The sequence below is a fragment of the Heloderma suspectum genome, chromosome 2 (genome assembly GCF_057233095.1).
Source record: "Heloderma suspectum isolate Gila_16-S chromosome 2, 16-S_ref, whole genome shotgun sequence".
In the NCBI taxonomy this organism is placed as follows: domain Eukaryota; kingdom Metazoa; phylum Chordata; class Lepidosauria; order Squamata; family Helodermatidae; genus Heloderma; species Heloderma suspectum.
In genome coordinates, this window is record NC_139459.1 from 220,787,629 (window position 1) to 220,809,273 (window position 21,645).

The window sequence follows — 21,645 nt, forward strand, 5'->3', positions numbered from 1 at the left end:
CATTACAGCAGAACTGGGCCATAGTTTTGTAAAAGGCATTATGGATATTCAGTGTACGCTCTCCCCTCCCAGCAAAACTGGTCTGGTAAAGCTGCTCTGGAACTTCCTACCTCTCAGGGAAATAGGGAACATGAAAAAATATGTACACACCAACAGCAAACTTAGCAGTTATGGAATAAGACGACAGGTCCTCTTAGGGATCAGTAACTGGTTAAAGAACAGAAAGCAGAAAGTAGGAATAAATGGTAAATTCTCCCAATGGGGGGAAGTAAATAATGGGGTCCCAAAAGGATCTGTATTAGGACCAATGCTTTTCAACCTGTTCATAAATGATCTGGAATTAGGAGCAAGCAGTGAAGTGGCTAAGTTTGCAGATGACACCAAATTATTTAGGGTGGTTAAAACAAAAAAGGGGTCTCTCCAAGGTGGGAGAATGGCAAATGCGTTTCAGTGTAAGCAAGTGTAAAGTGATGCACACTGGGGGGGGGGGACGCAACTTCGAGTATAAGCTGATGGGATCTGAGCTAGCTGTGACCAACTAAGAAAGAGATCTTGGGGTTGTGGTGGACAGCTTGATGAAAATGTCAACCCAGTGTGCAGCTGCTGTAAAAAAAAGGCAAACTCCATGTTATGCATAATTAGAAAAGGAATTGAAAATAAAACTGACAATATCATATTGCCTTTATACAAGTCTATGGTGCAACCACACTTAGAATACTGTGTACAGTTCTGGTCACCACACCTAAAAAAGGATATTGTAGAGCTGGAGAAAGTGCAGAAAAGGGCAACTAAAATGATCAAGAGGCTGGAGCATCTCCCCTATGAGAGAAGGTTAGAACAGCTGGGATTGTTTAGCTTGGAAAAAAAGAGGGTAAGGGGAGACATGATAGAGGTGTATAAAATTATGCATGGTGTGGAGAATGTGGATAGGGAGACATTTTTCTCCCTCTCTCAAAATACTAGAACCCGGGGTCATCCCATGAAGCTGATTGGTGGGAGATACAGGACAGATAAAAGGAAGTACTTCACACAGCGCATAGTTAAACTGTGGAATTTGCTATCATAGTGATGGCCAATTTAGATAGCTTTAAAAGGGGGTTAGACACATTCCTAGAGGAAAAGGCTATCAGTGGCTACTAGTCTGTGTGCTGCCTCCAGTACCAGAGGCAGTGAGCCTATGTACACCAGTTGCTGGGGAACATGGGCAGGAGAGTGCTGTTGCGGTCGTGCCCTGCTTGTGGGTTCCTGGTCGACAGTTGGTTGGCCATTGTGTGAACAGAATGCTGGACTAGGCGGACCCTTGGTCTGATCCAGCATGGCTCTTCTTATGTTCTTACATTGTAAGTAGTGCTGTGTTGAAACTCCACCTGCCCTTTCACAGCCTCTTTGTTTCCCTGCGAAAGATGCAGTCATTTTTCTGCCTCTTTCACTGGGTTGCTGAGAATTTTGGAGAAATTAAGGAGGTGGCTCAGGGGTGTGTGTATGCACTCTTTCTTTTTACCATTTCCCCCCATTCTGTCCTTGCAGCCTCTCTGGCTGCTTGAAGCTTCTTTGAAAGCCCCCTAGAGGTCTTCGGCAGAATTTCCTCCCTTGGGGCTTTCCAGTGCAGCTGCCTGCTGAGTGCCTGAAAGCTGAGCGAAGAGTTATTGTTACTTTTCTTATTATTTTTCTTGTTGTTGTTGTTAAAAGGACTTTTAGTAACAGCAAAGCAAAACCAAAAATACCTCTCTCAGCTTTCAGGCACTCTGCAGGCAGCAGCACAGGGAATCCCCAAGGGAGGAAGGGGGCTTTCCAAGAAGCTGAAGCAGCCAGAGAGGTAGCAAGGACAGACGGGGGCGGAGGGGGGAATGGTAAAAGAAAGAACACCTGCACTCTGCTTAGCCACCTCCTTACAGTAAGGTAAGCACTGAAGCCCTGCACCCTGAGAAATTTCTCCAAAATTCTCAGCCCTTCCCACAAATTTTTGGATGTGATTTCTTTTCACCCCTCCCCCAAACGAATGGTCAAAAATAAACAGAAAAATTTGGCACAGTGCCAGTTGTAAGTCTGTATTTCCCTTTTATTCTTACACATAATGGATAAATGTCATTATTGTTTGGTGTGGTTTTTTATACGTATTGTATGAGAGTGCAGTCTATGCTTTTAAAATCTCATTGTCACATATGGATATATATTGTTGAGATACTGATGAGAAAATAAATGCATGTAATGTAAGCTGATATCTGGGATGTGTAGTCCTATGAACCAGATTATGTTTTTACATAACAGGGAATTTTTATTTAGAAATAAGAGAATAGGATGAAAAGCTTGCTCCCCTTAGAGATGGTAAATGAATATTTCAAAGCATAGTGGAGAAATATGCTTAAACTAGATGGAGAATACAAGTAATTCAGCAAAGTGAAAGAGGAGTTCATGTTCATTCAGAGGGGAAAATATAGTAAAGACAAGCAGGTGCATGCTAAAGTGCTGATTAAAGCAAATGTGATTTTCTTTGCTATCAGAAATATGGACATGTTCTTCTTCGTGGTCTCTGTGCATCACACATATGCATGGAGCCTTGATTTGGGAAGCTTCTATAGCTGAGGAAATTTTGGCAGGAACTCCTCCCCCACTGTCCCAGTCCACATGTCCCTGGCAGGTTCCCACATATTCATCAGTTCTTTTTCAGCTGCCACTGTGTGCACCTCATAAGGAAAGCTCTGTTGTCATTTTACAGTTTTAAGGCATTTTTTTTACCAAAAGCTGAGGTTGTCTTCTTTCTTACTTACTATACAGTATTTCTCTCTGTCTTGTTATATTTTAGTTTCTTTAAAAAAAAAAATTGTGACTTTTGCAATCGCCCTCATGGGCATATGGCCCTCCGAACCCCCTTTCAAAAGTGCACCGGCTGTGGCGCAAAGCTGCCACCCTCAGATGGGCACCCTCTCTGCCTGTTCTGCCTTGGTGAAGGGCATGTCATTGAGGGTTGTCCTCATTGTAAAGCCTTCTCGAAGCAAGCGAGAAGAAACAGGTCGATTGGCTAAAAGCCTCACTTTGGAAAAGGGTGCTGAAATCAGTAGAGAAGCCAAAAGATATGGCAAACCCACCAGTTTCGCCCTCATACAACTTGCCTGCCATGCAGGAGCCTACTCCAATGTTGGGGTCATCATCCCCTCAGTGTCATACTCCGCCGAGTACTCAAGATCCCCCACTCCGAGCCGATCTTTGGCATTTACTCTGGTCAAAAGACTAACAAAAAAGGCAAAAGTCTCTAAGCAGGCTAGTCTGCCTTCTTCACACTCAAAAAAGAAGAAGAGAAAGACTTCTAAAGAGTCATATGATTTTGCTTGGGATCAAGCATCTGGACACTCTGTGGTCTTTCTGACTCTGGATGGATCATACAGGCACTGTTGGCCAACACTCCAAGTTGAGAAGAGCGGACCATACCGCTCATCTCGGTACAGACTTCTCAGGATCGACAGCGACCACCGATACTGGCTGTGTTTCCCTCTGCTCCACCAATGCCTTTCAGTCAGATGTAGTCGCCTGTACCGACAATCTTACCTGCTGCTCCACCAATGCTATTTTCACCTGTTCCGACAGTGCAGCCAGTGCAAGGGGGAGAACCCATTCTAATAACACCTGCATTGGAGGGTAAGATCTGGGAACCATCTCCGATGGAACAGGTCCCTCGACCACTTTGTTATTATGGCTTAGAAGGCCACATTACAGGCTGTGGATGCTGTCCACACTCACTGGAGTCGATGTGGTCATATGCCTCCGCTAATAGAGACCATCCACCTAGTTTTTGTGAGCGAAGCTGATATCTGGAACAGTCCAGATCTGTCCAGGTTTGATCACCGTGTTCATCTTGCCCAGGAAGTTGTGCATGGGTTTTCTGGCGTCTATCCTGCCTCTTCTCTCTCTCTAGGAGATTGGCTTGCCTCTATCAACCTCAAGGACGCCTACTTTCACATCGCCATAGAGGAATTGCACCAATGCTACCTCCACTTTGCCATCAGTACCGATGCCTACCATTTCCAGGTGCTACCCTTCGGTCTCGCCCCAAGGGTATTCACCAAGTGCATGGCAGTGGTCTGCTTCCACCTGTGACTGCAAGGCATAGACATCTGTTCATACATAGACAATTGGCTGTTGGTAACATCAATGAAAGATCAAATTCTTCAGTAGGTAGAGGTGACATGCAATCTCCTTCAGGAACTTGGACCCTCTATCAATGCAGAGAAATCTCATCTTGTATCGACACAGCAGATCCAATTTATAGGGGCATTATTGAACTCCCAACTGGGCCACGCCTTCCTACCTGACACCAGGATGAAAACGTTGATTTTTCTGGCATAAAAACTGAACAGATCTGCCACTGTGCTCAAGGTCCAACACGTCCTGGGCTTCACAGCTGCGATGATGGCTATTGTTCTCTACACTTGGTTGCATATGAGACAACTCCAAAGTTGGCTCATATGCAACTTCGATACCAATCAGGATGCCCATTGAACCAGACTCTGTCTGACCCCGGATGTCAGAGACTCTCTCCGATGGTGGTCGGTACCAAACAGTCTAACCCAGAGCATGCTGTTCCTTCAACCCTCTCCATCCAGGTGGTGACTATGGATGCCTCACTCTCCAGATGGGGAGCTTACTGTCTGGGCCTCTCAGTCCATGGACGATGGGTGGCCAATGAGGCCACACAGGACATCAACCTGCTGGAGCTAAGGGCAGTGGACAAAGCGCTTTGTGCATTCGAACTGAATCTGGTGGGCAGACTGATCCAGGTCACTTTGGATAACTGTCGTTGCATATTTGAACAAGCAGAGAGGTACCAGATCTCTCCCATTGCTCACCCTTACGCTTCAGATCTTTGACTGGTGCATACCCAGTCAGATCAGATTGGTGGTGATACATGTGGCTGGTATTGACAATGTCCTGGCTGACCAGCTCAGCTGAACCATGCTGACCTCCCACGAGTGGCAGAAGTTGGCCTTTTTGCCATAGGGGAAAATGCAGTTTGCATAACATTCTGCAGCAGAGTGGGCCAAAGCCCAGAATTGAAAGACACTGCCTTTATGTTTCAGTAGACAGGGGCACTGTTCTAGATGCCCCTCCCCCATTTTCACCAATGACCAGGGTCCTGGTGAAGATCGCGACGGGCAGCAAAAAGTGCATCATTGTGACACGGTGGTGGCTGCGCCAGTCTTGTTTCACCCCGCTACTCAAAATGGCAAAAGGTCGGTACTGACGGCTCCCATCGTATCCATGTCTCCTCACGAGAGAGAAAGGCTGAATCCGGCACCCAGACCTAACAGCCCTGTGCTTGACAGCATGGAGGATCAGGTGAGGGATGCTACTTCTGCTCCAGCAGCAATCCAGAGGATCCTTGATGCTGCCTGTAAGCCTTAAGGAAGCATTCCTACTGAAGGAAATGGACTACTTTTTCTGTCTTGTGAGCAGGGTTTTCACCCACAGTGGTGCACTTTGCACCAAATTCTCCAGTTTCTCCTGTCCCCTTTTGAGAAAGGGCTCAAACTGTCATCTCTCAGAGTTTACCCATCTGCTGTTTCTGCATTTCACCCTCCTGTTGAGGGATTTTCCATGTTCTTGCATCCAACAGCAAAAAGATTTCTGAAAGGGAGCAGGAATCTAGCACCACCAGTCCGCTCTACGGTATCAAGCTGGAGCCTTTTGGTGGTGCTTAAGGCACTTTCATCAAAGCCATTTGAGCTGCTAGCAACTACAGACCTACACCTCCTCTCGTGGAAGGTAGCACCAAACTGGTGGCTATTACTTCTGCACGTCATGCCAGTGAGCTCTGTGCATTCAGAGTAGACCAACTTTATCTCACCTTTCACCGAGATAAAGTGGTGCTCAGACCCGACTCTCCCTTTGTACCTAAAGTTGTGTCTGAGTTTTATTCAAATCAGGACATTGTTTTTCCTGCTTTCTTCATTCGCCTCTCCGTCTACACCTCTAGAATTGACCCTACATACACTCACATTCGTTGCACTCTGACCTTTTATAAGTCGAGGACTGAACAGTTTTGACTGCATCCCACCTCTTTGTCTGCCACTGTGGCAAGTGTAAGGGCGAGCCTCTTTCGACTTCGTGTCTTGGGTCATTAAGACTGTTGAGTTGTCATATGGGCTGGCTGTGCTTAAACTGTCTGCCTCAATCCAAGCTCACTCTACTCAACAGGGGGATTGCCATCCCTGAACTGTTCCATGCTGCAACCTGGTTGACACTGTCACCCTTTGTAAAACATTATAGGCTGGATGTTTGAACTAGAGCTGACTGTACTTTTGGTCATGCTGTCCTCTCCTCTGTATTGTAGTAGGACACCAACCCACCTCCATTGTATTAAACTTGCTACTTAGAATCATAGAATAGTAGGGTTGGAAGGGGCCTACAAGGCCATCATGTCCAACCCCCATGGGCTACTTGCCCATATGTGTGATGCATAGAGACCATGAAGAAGAAGGACAGGTTACTTCAAGTGGGCATCTATGCAATCACACAACCCACCTGCCATCCCCTCTTCGGTGTCATACTCAAGTTCAGTGTTGGGTACCGAAGGTATTTTTCTGTGTAAATTCCTCTCGGTTGCGAGGCTGCAATGTCGGTCTCAAGGAACTGAAGGAATAAGTGGGAACCCGCTAGGGACATGCACACTGGAACGGTGGTGGAGGGGTTCCCGCCAAAACTTCCTCAGCTGTAGAAGCTTCCCGAATCAAGGTTCCATGCAGGTACAGAACTTATATGTATGAATGCATAGATGACCAGTCGAAGAACTACAGTTACAGGTAAACCTGGCCTTTTACAGTGTATCCAAATAGCATATGTATATATAATAATCATAATACAATTTTAGAGGGTTTAAGCCCTCTTTGTAGATCAGGGGTGCAGAACCTTTTTCAGCTCAAGGGCCAGATTCCAGGGTAAGGGGGTGTGGCCTTCTGGGAAACCCCAGAAGCCAGATTGGGACTCCAAGGATGAGGTTCTGCACCCCTGTTGTAGATGATTAGATGATTTTTATACCAGTCTGTTATAGAAACGTTCATCTCTTGGTTATCAGTTCAGATCCAGAAGAGAGAGGAGGAGAACTTTTGTTCAGACTTCCCTATGCAGGGACTGGGTTCACACAACACAAAAACTCACACTCAGAGTTGGGTATATGTTGAGTGTGGGTTGTCATTGAACCATGGGTTGTTGTTGAAATGTGGGTTGCTTTGTTGTATGAAGCCAGCTGTGCTAACAAACCGTGGTTTGTTAACCATGAACAACCCACAATTCATAGCCAAACAATAAACCATGGGTTCTCTTCGTGGGTTGTTCGTGATTAACAAATCATGGTTCGTTAATATGGCTGGGTTCACACAACACAACAACCGACATTTCAACAACAACCCATGATTCAGTGACAACCCACACTCAACCCATACTCAACCTTGAGTGTGGGGTGTTGTGTTGTGTGAACCCAGCCAGTTTGCTAAGTTTCAATGGAATGTGTTGGTTTTAACAGGTGTCTTGCATCAATAATTACAGCAAGTGTGTGTCTTTTTTACTGGGCTAAAATCCTTCTGGCAGGAACTGCTTCTTGGATAGAGCAATCCAAAGAGGGTAGGAGAGGGAGAATCCATAGGTGAGGAACACCAAATCCCAAGCTCTGCTGGGCTCACACTCAGTGAGACTTACTGACAAGTAGACATGTATATGATTGTGCTGTAATTCTCTTGAAATATATAAACCAAATTTGAGTGAAGAGGGGACAACAATCCAGCAAAGCCACTGTGCAAACTGAAAATTAAAAATAAAAACTGGAGTTCTCTTGATCTGGTTTTAAACATATGTTTAATTTGGATGTTATGGAATCTTGTTGTTAACACTTAAGTATAAGAACCCAAGACTGAATAATAGGCCAAATCCTTCCATTATCCTTATTCTTCCATAGGGGTTCATGTACTGATGTAGAGCTCCACATACTTGTTTGCAAAATATAATGAGATAGACCACATATTTAAACAGATGGTATTAAATAATGACTTTTAGATTAAGTATTTTAGGGCAGCATTAAACATTTATCCTTGTGAACCATTTGCTTATATAATTTGCTACGCTCAAAAGTGAGATGATTAGAAAATTCTCTTTAATTGTGGATGTAAATTAATTTAATTTAATTGTGAATTGTGGACAAAATTCTCTTGTCACTTCATTGACAAGCTTTATGCTCCAGTGACCGAACTATCAACTCCCTTGTTGGGATATGTATTTTTGAAATTTTCTTCTAAGCTCAAAGATAACTGAAACCTTTTTTTTCTTTTTAAGCTATGAAGAGAAACCTGATGGCACAGCAATGCAAGGCTCTTAGATATTTTAACATGCTGTGCTGTGGCGTGATGGGTTACATAAAACTGCTTCTCTATGCTATGTGGGGACTGTATCATGTGTATGCAGCTTACACCATGGATTGTGCTATTGCAGAGATATTCACCATCCGTCTCCGGAAGATGAGACTTTAGATGCACTTCAGCAAAGCCGACCTTGTGGTACAAACCCTTTATAATTGTTACAGCCCCTGCATGGAATCCCAGTCATGCAAGGAAGTACTTGGGGCACTTACATATGTGTAGGAGTTTCTGTGTGATAACTACTTGGTATATGGCTTAACTGTTCTGAAGCCCTTTGGTGAATCCCTTTTATTTTTGTGGATGTTTTATTCTTTTCTAGGAGGAGTGTCCATTTCTGTGGGACTCTACAGCAGGTTTGTGGCTTCCTAACCTTGTGAGCATGCAGTGAAATAGCCATGTAGGCATTTTTCACACATGATGGTATATATTTATTTGAACTTTGTTTTACAAATATTTGTGTATTGCTTTTCAACCATAATTAGACTGACCATACGCACCGTTTTAAACGGGACAGTACCGTTTTTTTCATATTTCCCGACCGTCCCGTTGTGTTAATATAAATGTCAATTTTGTCCCGTTTTTAATTTTTTGTAAAAAACTGAACGTGTTAATCATAAGGCTCTATGCTAATCAATGCTAGTAAAATCAAATTTTACTAGCAGTAAAACTACTAGTGTGACGAAAGAGGAAGTTCCATTTACTTTATCCAGTCAGGGCCAGGCTTCTTGAGCTAGCGACGATCAGATGCCGCCGCCTTGCTTATCTGCAGTGGTGGGGAATTCAAGAAGCGGGCACTAAGCCCCATTCAGTGTGCGGGAGCCAGGAGGGTGAGTCTTACTGTTATTTCTACCATCATTCTGCCCATAGAGATTCTTTCTGCCCTACATTCAGTTTGATTCAGACTTTTCAGACTCGTATTTCGGTTCAATAGGCTGTTAGCTATTTTTTTATTACAGCGGAACTCTCCGGTGGGACATTAGCCTATACCGGCTTGTGATAGCAGTCGGGGTATTCATTCCTTCTTTCTTTCTTTTTTTGGTGTATGTTTACGATTTTTTGCAGTCTGGCCACTGCAGTCCTGCATTAGAGTGTTCAGTGTTGTATGCCATACAGATTTTTTTACTGCTCATATGATATTTTATAAGTATTTTTATATATATATATATTTATATATATATATATATATATATATATATATATGAATGAGTGTTTTTTGTGTGTATATGCAATAAATTAGTGTTATTCATTTGCACCCCTTTCCATGTTCTTTTGCAGTTTAGGTTGTTGTTTAGGTCTCTTATAGCCTACGGAATATTACATAACTCCGTCCCGTTTTTGTCATCCCAATATCCCGTTTTTGTCTCAAGGAAATATGGTCGGCCTAACCATAATGGTTTTCTAAGCAGTTCATAATAATAAAATAGGAACTGAAGGATGATTCATGAGAGCTATGGGAAGCAAGGTGAACAATAAATGTCTTGAGTTGAAACTATTATATTGATTGCGGTTGTCTAAGAACTGAAGGAAGGAATTTGTCCTGGGTTGATTGGTTTATTACATTTTTATGCTGCCCAATAGCCAAAGCTCTATGTTCACAAAACAAAACTTAAAACCATAAAATACAAAAACATAATATAGAAAATTAAAAAGTTCAAAACAACAGAATAAAAACAAAGTCAAAACCAAAGTAAAAGCCAGCAGGAGTGCAAAGATCTAAAAATACACTAACACAGTTTTTAAAATAGAAGGACTAAAAAGCCTGGGAGAATAAAAAGGTCTTCACCTAATAATGAAAAGACTACAACGCTGGTGCCAGGAGAGCCTCGCGGGGGCGGGGGGGGGGGATCCACAGCTGGGATGCCCTCCATTGAAAAGAATGATAAAGAATTAGGTACATCAGTATCTATTGAGGGGGGAAAGGTGCCATCTGTGTGCATGACTTGTAGTGTTCTCTCTGTTAAACATATCTTACTGGAGTGTTTGCAATTCTAAAATGTACAACAGTGTCTATATGCCAGTTTCCTGCTCAGTTCTGGGTGTTGATGTTGATCAACTTAGTCTCAGTTCTGGGTGTTGATGTTGATCAACAAGCTTTATTTGGGTTCCTGAGCTGCATTGGCTGTCTGTCCTCTTTTTAAGATTGTTTGAATGATTGGGAAAAGTTGCTGATGTAAGAATTCTAGTGTGTGGTGCAATATGGCCTAGCTGCTGCTGTGCTATGAACTTCAATATGCCTGCCTGGCCTGGCCTGCCTCCCTACCCCTGTCCAATGTGTGTTGTATGTGCTTCTTTTCTACATGGAGTTAATATCTAGAGGACAAATTTCAAATAACGCTATCCTGAGTCTGTGTGGTCAATAATGAATGTGAAAATAATGGAATTGCTGATGTGGACCCAAATATTCCAGAAGAAATCTGTTCTCTTGTTCTGGGTTGGCAGAACTCTCAGCAATTTCTCCAGCTGCGCTGAAAGTATCATTGGTTCTGACAGTAATCCTTTGATGCCTGCTATCACAGTAGTCACACTTACAATTTTATAGTAATGGGAAATGCTTGAGAAACCAAAAGTAACAATTCAACCAGAATAGCGGGAAGTAGATTAGTTTGTTTACAATGGATCAGTTCCTTTCATATGAATAATCTGAGGCATTCAGTTAGCAATTAAGGAATCTCTGTTTAATGTTTTTGTTTGTTTGTGGTTTGGTTTGGTACCTGACCCAGTATTTTCTTAGTGGAATTCACGTATTTTTGATACACACACACACAAATTGTGTGTGTGTATTTTTGATACACACACACACACACACAAATTGGATAGGACTGTATCGAAAAACACGGTCATCTTATTTAATATTTAACCAACTTGCTAAACATGCAGCAGCCTTGTTTCCAGCGAGGGTTTCAAATATGAAAAGAAATTCAGCTGATTGCAGTGACTGTGTTTTTAGTGTTGTTTTAATTCCAGATTTTAATAAACTGACTTTGGTGTTTTTTATCTCACTGCCATAGGTAAACCAGCAGCTTCTGAATTTCATCAGTGGCTTTATAGCAACAATAGGGAAGTAAGGCTGTGCATTGGCGTGGAATACAATTTAGCCAGGATGGGGTCATTCATAAAGTGTGTTATGCATCAAGGGGGTAGCACAGTTGTGACAAGGTAGAGCAAGAGTATTGGCTGAAATCAGACTCACAGATTTGCTTCTGTAGCACCATCATTTAGTATGTCTTAGTATACTTGGAGCCAATATATACCTCTTTTTTTTGTTTCTCTCAACCTCCTCTCTTTATTTTACCTCTCATTTTGAGTTAGAGCATTCATCCATTACCATTGTTGTATAGTTGGGTCCAACACAACTTGTAAAACTTTAAAATGTTTTATAGAGAAAAAAGTGTGTGATCTGGTGCCCACCCAATCCCCTTCCCAGAAAATTGGAGGAGGGTAGCTTGAAATATAGGCAGTAGTTATTAAACCTGAACTTTGTTTACTACTTCAAATCTGCAGTCCTAAACATACTAGCCGAATTAGGAAGCCCTGTTAGACACAATGGCTTGGATCCAGCAATGGCATGAGCAGAATTTCTCTGTCCTCCCCTCTGCAGACACCCACGCAACCCTCAAATCTGCTACAGAGTGTGTACCAAACTCTCCAAAGCAGAATTGGGGGATGCACTGCGTCTCTCCAAAGCAGAATTGGGAGATGCACTGCAGTGGGGGGGGGGGATTCGTTCCACCAGCAGTTTCTCTTCCCCTGGCAGACCAACACCATTGGGTATAACCCTGACTTTTCATTCTGTGAATGGAAGAAGCATAATACAACAGCTGATGCAGGTTCCTTAGAATCTTGGAGTTCATTGGCTTGTATCAAAAGAACTGCACTTGCACCCAGGCTTTCCTGCCCCCTAACTGCTGCAACCCTCTGTACTCCTCCAAAATACACTCCTGAGCATTGTGAGGATGGCTGAGCTCCAGCCGGGTTGGGGAGGGGTAATTGGTTCGTTTCACTCACACACAGGGCACTTTGGATCCAAGTTGTGGTGGTGATGGTGTTTGTAAAGAAATTAATCAAGTTCTTAATCCTCAAGGCTATGGGGTTACATGTTCACAGTGAATACAGAAATCCCCAGTATTCAGCATTCGATAGGTGGACCTTCTGTTCTCTGCAGTGCTACCTTCTTTCTCCCATGATAAACATTATACTCATCACCTATCCACCTGACACCACACTGAACTGTTGCCACATTGCAATCTAAATTCTATCAAAACTTGAAAGAAGGTCCAGAATGAATAATCTAAATTGAGTCTTTTAATGCAACGTAAGCCAGCCTTGCAATATTGCTATTCTCCAGCTTGCCTGTTGAGGGACAAGTGGCAAATGCAGAAGCAGCGGTGGGGACGGGGACGGGGAGAGACTGGGCAGTTGAGCAAAGGGTGGACTACTACCTTGTGTACTTACATAAACACAGAACTTGTATTTGTATAATTACTGTTGAGGGCAGATCTGGAGAAAGAAGTTGGTGAGCAGGATGCATACCTCTGAATCTTCCTTGTGGAGAGCTGTCCAATTGTGGCTCAGGCCAATGTCTTTCTTTCCACAGATACCTGAAGGAATTCCGCACGGAACAGTGCCCGCTTTTTGTGCAGCACAAGTGTACTCAGCACAGGCCCTATACGTGCTTCCACTGGCACTTTGTCAACCAGCGTCGTCGCCGGTCTATCCGCCGTCGGGACGGGACCTTTAACTACAGTCCTGACATTTACTGCACCAAATACGATGAGACCACAGGGATCTGTCCAGAAGGAGATGAGTAAGTTACTCAAGGCTGCGTCTTACATGACCAGATGGAGTTTCCCGCCTGCACTTACAGAGAGGAGAGAATTCAGCAAACCAACTTTTAAAAATCATGCAGAAGGACCAAGAAGAAATGTGGAAAAACTGCTGTAGGAACTTGAACAAAATACTAATTATTATTGCACCACACCTTTATATTCTAACCCCCAACCCCCCCAACTACTAAAGGCTATAATTCAAAGTTCTGTGCTCTGGAATAATCCTAGAGAAATTAGTGAGGTTTATCTTAAAATAAATGGCTTGAGGAATGTATCCTCATTTTATATCCTTATTTTACAAATGGAATTATTTTCAAAAGGAAAAAAAGTGCTGGATTTAACAAATTTTAGGACTATGTTCATCTAAAAAGAATTACTTGTTGGGGAGCATGTCTCAGGCTTTGCGTTTCTACGAGCTCTCTTTTTCCCCCTCCTCCCCTTTTAGGTGTCCATTCCTGCATAGAACTACTGGTGACACAGAACGGAGATACCACCTGCGCTACTACAAAACTGGAATCTGCATCCATGAGACTGACTCGAAAGGAAACTGCACCAAGAATGGCCTCCACTGTGCTTTTGCTCATGGGCCCCATGACCTCCGCTCTCCGGTTTATGATATCAGGTTAGTAGAACATGAGGTCCTTGTCTGTGGAAGCATGCTTGCTGAGCCTAAATGGAAGAGATTAGAGTAAAAATGCTGCTGAATGTGTAGTGCTTTAACATCAGAAGGATGATGGTGTTCTATTCTCTCTTTTCCCCACCCCCCAAAAGGAATCTGTTCTATACAATCCTTTAAGGCTGCTTCCTGTGGCCTTCATCCATTGCAAGGTGACTTTGGCAGTTATCTTGGGGCAAAGAGCCATATGGAAATTGTTATTGTGATTGCATTCAATACAAGCCCAGCTATCTCATCACCAGACTCTGGTGAAGGCTCTACTACTGCACTCACCAGATATGTGGTGGAAAAGATGTCTAGGAAGATATTGAAGCTATTCCCCACCACTACGAGATGACTGTTTCAAAATCACCTTTCAGTTAAAAAAAAAAGCAATTGTGTGATTTTATCCTTGATTTCTTAGAACCAGATTTGTATAAGTGATGTGAGCAGTCTGAAGTCTTTGTAAGTTAGGGCCAAACTTGATATTTGGCAGCAGATGCTGGTGTGTGGATCCTGGTCACCGCCAAATGTATGTGAAGCACAGGGAGAGGACATAATTTGCAGGGGCGATGCTGTGCATGGAGGTGCTAAAACCTTCCACCCACCACATTTCCCTTGCAACTCCCTCCACCTTTGCTGCTTTCCCCCACAATGCAGCAAACATATATCCGGGTCCCATCACTGGAGAGAGTGTTGCAGGAGGAAAGTGGCAGCAGGTGAAGGATTAAGTACCCCCTGTCCTGCTGCTGGGCATCTATTTGCTGCTGATAGGGGTTCCCAGACCTGAGCCTGCCACTAAATGTCTAGTGTAGCCCTTAGTGGGCTTTAAAATAACATAGGAGGTAAAATCTGCTCTTATTTTCATTAAATGCATGAGAGAGCATGTTTAAAGAGAATATGACATTAGAATAGAAATATTGTCTTCCAATAGCTCTATAAGACTAAAAGTATTTGAGTTCAAATTTAGGAACTGGATTAAATATGTGTTGTATTTGTTGTTGGTTCTATGTATTTTATGAAGACCAAAAGGTATAGTTTAGTTGGATCTCTTTTGTGGTGGGGCGGAGGGAGGAGGACTATGTGTTCTAGTAACTTAGTGGAAGCACAGTGCTTGAGATCCAATCAGGATCTTACCCCCTTCATATAGCACCATATCTCTGCATGCAAATGGATGTGTGTGTTGAACAGGGAATTAATGAATCAACAGTGGAAAATGGGATACCTAATTCCATCTTGATTGAGTGGGCAATATCTGTTTTGTAGGAGTTTTACTCCAGAATAATGGGAGGGTGGGGTGTTCATAGAAGTTGTGAATCTCAAAAAGTTTTGGCTTGACAAAAGCAATTAAAAATGTATGGGAATTCCTGCATTGTGGAAGTTCCTATCTGGTAGACACACATCTCTTTCTCTGAATCTTCTCTGTCTGCCTATTGTTCATTTAACTCTGTTCCCTAAGGGAGCTTCAGGCCATGGAGGCTTTGCAGAATGGTCAGACCACATCAGAGGGTGGCATAGAGGGTCAGTCTGCAGTTGCCGCTAGCCATGCTATGATAGAGAAAATACTCAGTGAAGAGCCAAGGTGGCAAGGTGAGTTCCTTAGGGTCTTACATAGGGTGTCCATTGTTCTTGGACTGCCCACTCCTCCTCTCACAAGGGTCTTCATGTAGGAAGCTATATACTTGTCATCTCGAATTAACCAGTCACACCTGTCTTCACAGACACAACATATGTTTTGGGAAACTACAAAACAGAACAATGTAAGAAGCCCCCACGTCTTTGTCGCCAGGGCTATGCCTGCCCTTACTACCATAATAGCAAAGATAGAAGAAGGAGCCCTAGGAAACACAAGTACAGGTACAATGCTTCAAGACCTGGAGTTAGAACTGACATGATTGTGAGGGACCAAAGGCTCTGAGTTTTCTTCTTTTGGATAGTAGTTTTACTCTAACCTCACAGTGATAAGATTGAATCAGTTATGGTAGGGGATTGTTCTGCAAACCAGGTGGTTACTACATGGATCAGACCTGTGGAGGATCCTGCTATAGGTCATGATTAGGATGAATGTTCTTCACACCTATTGGACCTTATAATGTGATTACTTCCTTTTATAAGACACCAATGAAATAATCCTTGTAGTAGAATAAGTTACATTGTAATTAGGTGGCCCACTGTGATTCAAGTGGGTCCCCACCAATACTACCTTCTCTTCTAGGTTGCAATTCTCAAACCATTAGTCCAAGCTAAGAGCAATGAATTTCCCTCTAAGTTAATATTTGAACTAATCCTCAGAGTTTGTTATTGAGATGATACTGTGCTTTCACAGTTTTCAGAGTGGGAATCACCTTTTTTCTTCCACATGAAAATTGTGCTGCACATCAAAGCTTACTTATTCTGAGGAAAGGCTTGGTGCAGCCTTCCCCAATCAGGTGCCCTCCAGATGTTTTGGACTACAACTCCCAACATGACTGACCACTGGCCATGCTCTCTGGGGCTGATGAAAGTTGAAGTCTAAAACATATGGAGGGCACCCAGTTAGGAAAGGCTGGCTTGGTAAGAAAGGATGTCTCTAAGATGCAAGTTCCAAGAAAAACCTCATACTTTCTGTTCAAACTATATGCTGATTATCTGTCATTTGTTACCTTGGTTTCTGTTCCTGCTGCTGTGTACTTTCCTCTTCTGAGGGAATGAAGAAGATGTGCCCAGTTCTGGAGAATGATTCCAATTATCTTCTCTAATCACGAGCGTTTTAGTATTTGGCTCTAACTCATCAATATACTTGAAACCTACCAGCTTCTGCCCTCATTCAGTGTGAGCTGATATGTTTTGTACTTAGCTTTGAAGGATCAAATAAAACTTTCCACCTCCTTGGGGAAGGCTGTGTAACAAACAGGAAAGGTACTTGATATAAAGAATTAAAGGACAAGGATATCAGGAAGCAGTTGATCTGGATTCCTTATTTGGGACAAAGTTATAAATTTACTTGAAGGTACCAAGTAACATTTGGGTTTCTGATTCTGTTCCATTGCCTTCTTATTTGTGTAGGTCCTCCCCATGCCCTAGTGTGAAGCATGGAGATGAGTGGGGAGATCCCAGTAAGTGTGACAATGGAGATGCGTGCCAGTATTGTCACACCCGCACAGAGCAACAATTTCACCCAGAGGTACAGTGAGCAGCCCTTCTTGTTGGACACCTGGCTAGATAAGTGGAGGGATTCCAGGATTTATAGGAGCTGATAAGTTGTAATACTTCTAATAATAAACTCAGACATGCAGTAAGAATAGTGGAATGGAAATGAAGATCTTGAGTTGCTGAAATAGCTTGGGACCTTGAATTCTTCATAAGTGCCCTTCTTGCCATCTAGATAAGTTGGGGAACAGGATTCATGGACATGAGAGAGTGCTAAAGGGAGCATAGTGGTGGGATGTGGGAGGGGAAGAAAATGTGGAATGGGCTGATGGGCAGCGTGCAGAAGCCTAGAAGATGCAGGCAGGAAGCTGCAGAAGCTGCTTCTTGTTTTTCTTGATTTGTGTTATATTAAGAGGCTTTGTGTTATATTAAGAGACTTCGGGCACTTGGAATATATGTAGATTAAACATGTGAGGAAGGGGAGTGTTATAGTTCCACCCCCTTCCTCCCACATTTCCATCGTTCTGTACAAGTAGAGGGTGACTTTCTGAAAGGGAGAGCCCCCTCTATACATGGAGGCTGTCCATGTGATTTGGAACCTTAAATTTCCAGGGTTCCAAACTGGGTGGAAAGCCTCCATAGATAGAGGAGGTTCTCTGCTTTAGAAAGTCACCCATGTAGAGAGTGATGGAAATGTGCGAGGAGGGGAATGGGGCTAGTGCACTCCCCCTCCTCACATGTTTAATGTATACACATTCCAAATGCCTGAATGATGAGAGAATGTTTTACTGTCCTATAACTTATTGAGAGAAAAGCTTACAGCAGTGATGGGGAATTAAATGTCACGAAGGCTTGCAAAGATGTAACACAGCTATGGTGAATTCTGGAACCCTGCCACCTTTCCATGCATATAAGTTACTCTTAGTATACTCAACCCTGTTGGGCTTACTCTAAGAAGACCATTTGTTTTCTAACAGTGCAGTCCTATAAATATTGACTCTGAAGTAAACCCCACTGACTTCAGTGGGGCTTACTCCCAGATAAGTGGGTATAAGATTGTAATCTAAGAGTGATTGTCAGTATTGTTGGGACATGGCTGCCTCCGTCTATCAGCAGAATCCCTTCCAATGTAGAAGAGAAACAATTCCATTATGGTTTCCTTCTTTTTCTTACCAGTTTAATTGTACCCAGGGACTGGTCTACAGACAGGGGTCATACTAAAGCCTTTGAGGCTGTGGAGATCAGCAGGTGGGGGATGGCTTTTGGAGTGATTCCCAGTAATGGAATACCACAGTACATGCTTCTTTGCTGAAAGGTTATCTTGTGAACCGAGTCTGGAGCCCCTGTAAACATCCAGTGCATTGATCCATCTTTGAGTAAGATGCAAGAGTGACTGAGGCTGCAATACCATACATACATATCTGGGACTAAGTCCTATTGTATTTACTTCTGAGTAGACATGCATAGGATAGTGCTGTAATTCTAATTGAAAATATTGATGTGTATGTATCCATGGTAATATTTCTAAAACTAATTCTGCAAGTTTCAAATATAATGCTGGAACTGACCCATATATTTAAAGCATAACTAGGGAGACCTCAAACTCTGCTGAAGTCTTCTCTCTCTCTCTCTCTTTTGTACACTATCTTAGTTGAATATGTGCGATCAGTTTCATCTTGCCACAATTTGCATTTTGTTTTATTTTTCCAGATCTACAAATCAACAAAATGTAATGACATGCAGCAGTCTGGCAGCTGCCCCCGAGGACCCTTCTGTGCCTTCGCACACGTAGAACGTATGTGGCCTTTTCTTTACATAGCAGTAAAGTGTCAGCCATGAGCAAATGGACTTTCTTTGCTGGGTTAAGCAAAAAATCAACCCCAAAACATATACCCCCTGTCCCACCCCAGCAAATCATATGCAAGAATCCAAACAAATATTATAGTGAATTTTATTTTACATATTGTATCCCTTACTTTGGAGAAGACCCTTCAGCCACCAGGTGGCATTAGCTCCAATTATATTTTCTCAGAGCAGAAGGGTCATCCAGTGGCTTGTTTGGGAACTGTGCTGTTTCTGTTTTGCTGCAGATATTTTGGAATTGTAATTTGTCGCCTGAGACTGTGAACACACTATTATTTCTGTGGAGCAAAAGGAACAACTTCTCTACTGTGGCATTTGCTCTAACTCCTTCAGCACTGAAAGTGAGAGGGGGTGAGGAGAACAGGGGCAAAAGGCTGTTGGTTCATTTTAACAAAAAATGTTGGAGAAGAGGTTCCTGCACTGCCTAGAGAAAAGCAGATCTCCTTTGAAAAGGCTAAAGTTTTTTAAGTGGCAGTGCATTATTTTGCAGGAGTAAATATCCTTTAGAGGGCTGCATGAATGCTGATGGCGATCGGCAGATAAGAACTATTATTTTCAGATTCTAAAATATAAATACATTTAAACCCTTAAAACGGTTCCAAAACTGCTGTGGGTGTTTGGGAAGGGGTGTAGCTCTTTGTCATAAGCACAATCAAGTAGATTTGAAGAAGGACCCTAGAAGTCTTTAAGTGTATGCTTCTCATGCAGGAAGTCCCATGTTCAATCCCTGGTATATCTGATTTAAAAATAGATCTCAGGTAGCAAGGCTGGGAAGGACCTCTGCCTGAGACCTTGGAGAGCTGCTGCTGGTTAGGTCAGACAATACTGAGCTAGATGGCCCAGTGATCTGACTCAGCTTAAGGCATCATGTCTCTATTATATCATTGTTTACACTTCTGTATGCTAGTTTGAGCCTTCCCAGAAAACAGCTTGAAGTACTATCAAAACCTGTAGGTCTGTGTGGCTATAAACCATGACTGGTCAGAAAAAAAGAAATGCATTTACAGGGGAGCATGACAGCACTGCAGTGCTACCTCCAATTGTCATTCACAGCCTAGATCTAAAATGGTTATATTCAGTTCCTACTAGGCCAGGGGTGGGCAACTTCCAGGGATCAGGGAGTCCCGCCTGCACCATCAAAATTGGGCAATGCAGTGTTGGCAAGGGGGAAAAGCCTCAATTTAAAGTAGAAATCTGCAGATTGCCACCAGAATTTGGTGATGGTGGAAAAGAAGCTATTTTAAAGCAAAATAGCTGCTGTGCCACTGAATTTTGGCAGCAAGCTATGAAGCTTTTAAAAGGAGGCTGCTACCCCCCCCCCCCACCACACACACACATCACTGCTGAAATGCTGAATTTTGACAGCAGCAGTGGGGACAGTGGGAGGCCGCAGAAAAGATACAATACAATCCCAGCCCCCACTGTTACCTTTAGAACTCTACCATGTTACTTTACAAATAGCAATTTCCCAAAATTGTTCTAATTTATAAACTTTGCTCATAGACTAGTACTTATCAAAGTTTTTGAACTCAGAGCCATCCTTGTAAACTTACTCTTTTATTTATTTATTTATTTATTTAATTTCCATACCGCCCAATAGCTGAAGCTCTCTGGGCGGTTTACAAAAATTAAAACCAAACACACAATAAAACAATTTAAAATATATAGAACATTAAAACCACAATATAACAATACAACCACAATAAAATCTAGCAGCAGTGCAGGAGTTTAAAATACAGATTTAAAACAGCAAAGATAAAAATTTAGAAAGCTAAAATGCCTGGGAAAATAAAAAGGTCTTCACCTGGCGCCGAAAGGAATACAATGTAGGTGCCAGGCGAACCTCACTAGGGAGCTCATTCCAGAGCCGGGGTGCCACAGCAGAAAAAGCCCTCCTCCTAGTAGCCACCCGCCTCACCTCTACCTTTTGGACCCCCAAAATTCAATGTCAACCATATCTTCTACAGGTGAGCATGCAAAGATCTTTGCATACAGTTGCAAGGATCTGTTTCATGCAAAAATCTGTAGATTAGGTTACTAATCCCAATAGTGGTTGATTGGTTGGTCAGTAGAATTAAGGGTTTTTTTAGGTCAGTAGTAGCATCTAGGCCATATTGCACCATACATTAGATCACCCTTCCCCAGCTTGATGCCCTCCAGATGTTTTAGACTTCAGCTCCCATCTGCCCCAGCAAGCATTGGTCAGGAATGCTAGGAATTGTAGTCCAAAACATCTCGAAGGCACCAGGTTGGGGAAGGCTGCATTGGATAATGTTTCAAGCAACTGTCTCAAGTTTCCAGTTCATGCCTAAAACTTTCTTTTTAGCAACTAGGTCTCATTAGAATGACAGGTGAGCTATTGTCTTTATAAATGAGAAAGCATACAAATTAATGTCGTTACTCAGAAATGAAGAACATTAAGAAGAGCCTTGCTTTATCAGAGCAAACGCCTATCCAGTCCAGCATCCTGTTTCCTACAGTGGCTAACCAGATGCTTATGGGAAACACAGAGGCAGGACATGGGGGCAATATACCCTCCTACTTGTGTTTCTCAGCAACTGGTATTCAGAGGAATACTGCCTCTGATACTGGAGTTAATATATAGCCATCATGATTCATAGTCATTAATAGCCCTATCCTCCTTGAATTTGTCTAATTCTCTTTTAACACGATCCAAGTTGGTGACCGTCACCCATCTTGAGAAAGCAAATTGCATGGTTTAACTATGCACTGTGTGAAGAAGTACTTCCTTTTGTTTGTCCTGAATCTCCCA

General features: G+C 42.8%; 1 protein-coding gene across 5 annotated transcripts in view; it reads left to right on the plus strand.

Annotated features, from left to right (window-relative positions):
• Positions 1–21,645, plus strand: part of UNK (unk zinc finger) — a 71,605-nt gene that overhangs the window by 28,518 nt on the left and 21,442 nt on the right. For 3 of the 5 annotated variants that reach the window (XM_084838112.1, XM_084838114.1, XM_084838113.1), the window contains exons 2-7: positions 12,994–13,203; positions 13,671–13,847; positions 15,340–15,470; positions 15,602–15,737; positions 16,926–17,043; positions 18,720–18,804. In XM_084838112.1, the coding sequence (XP_084694238.1) occupies positions 12,994–13,203; positions 13,671–13,847; positions 15,340–15,470; positions 15,602–15,737; positions 16,926–17,043; positions 18,720–18,804 (857 nt within the window). The remainder of the gene's footprint in view (positions 1–12,993; positions 13,204–13,670; positions 13,848–15,339; positions 15,471–15,601; positions 15,738–16,925; positions 17,044–18,719; positions 18,805–21,645) is intronic. The other 2 variants (XM_084838116.1, XM_084838115.1) reach the window with 2 other exon arrangements.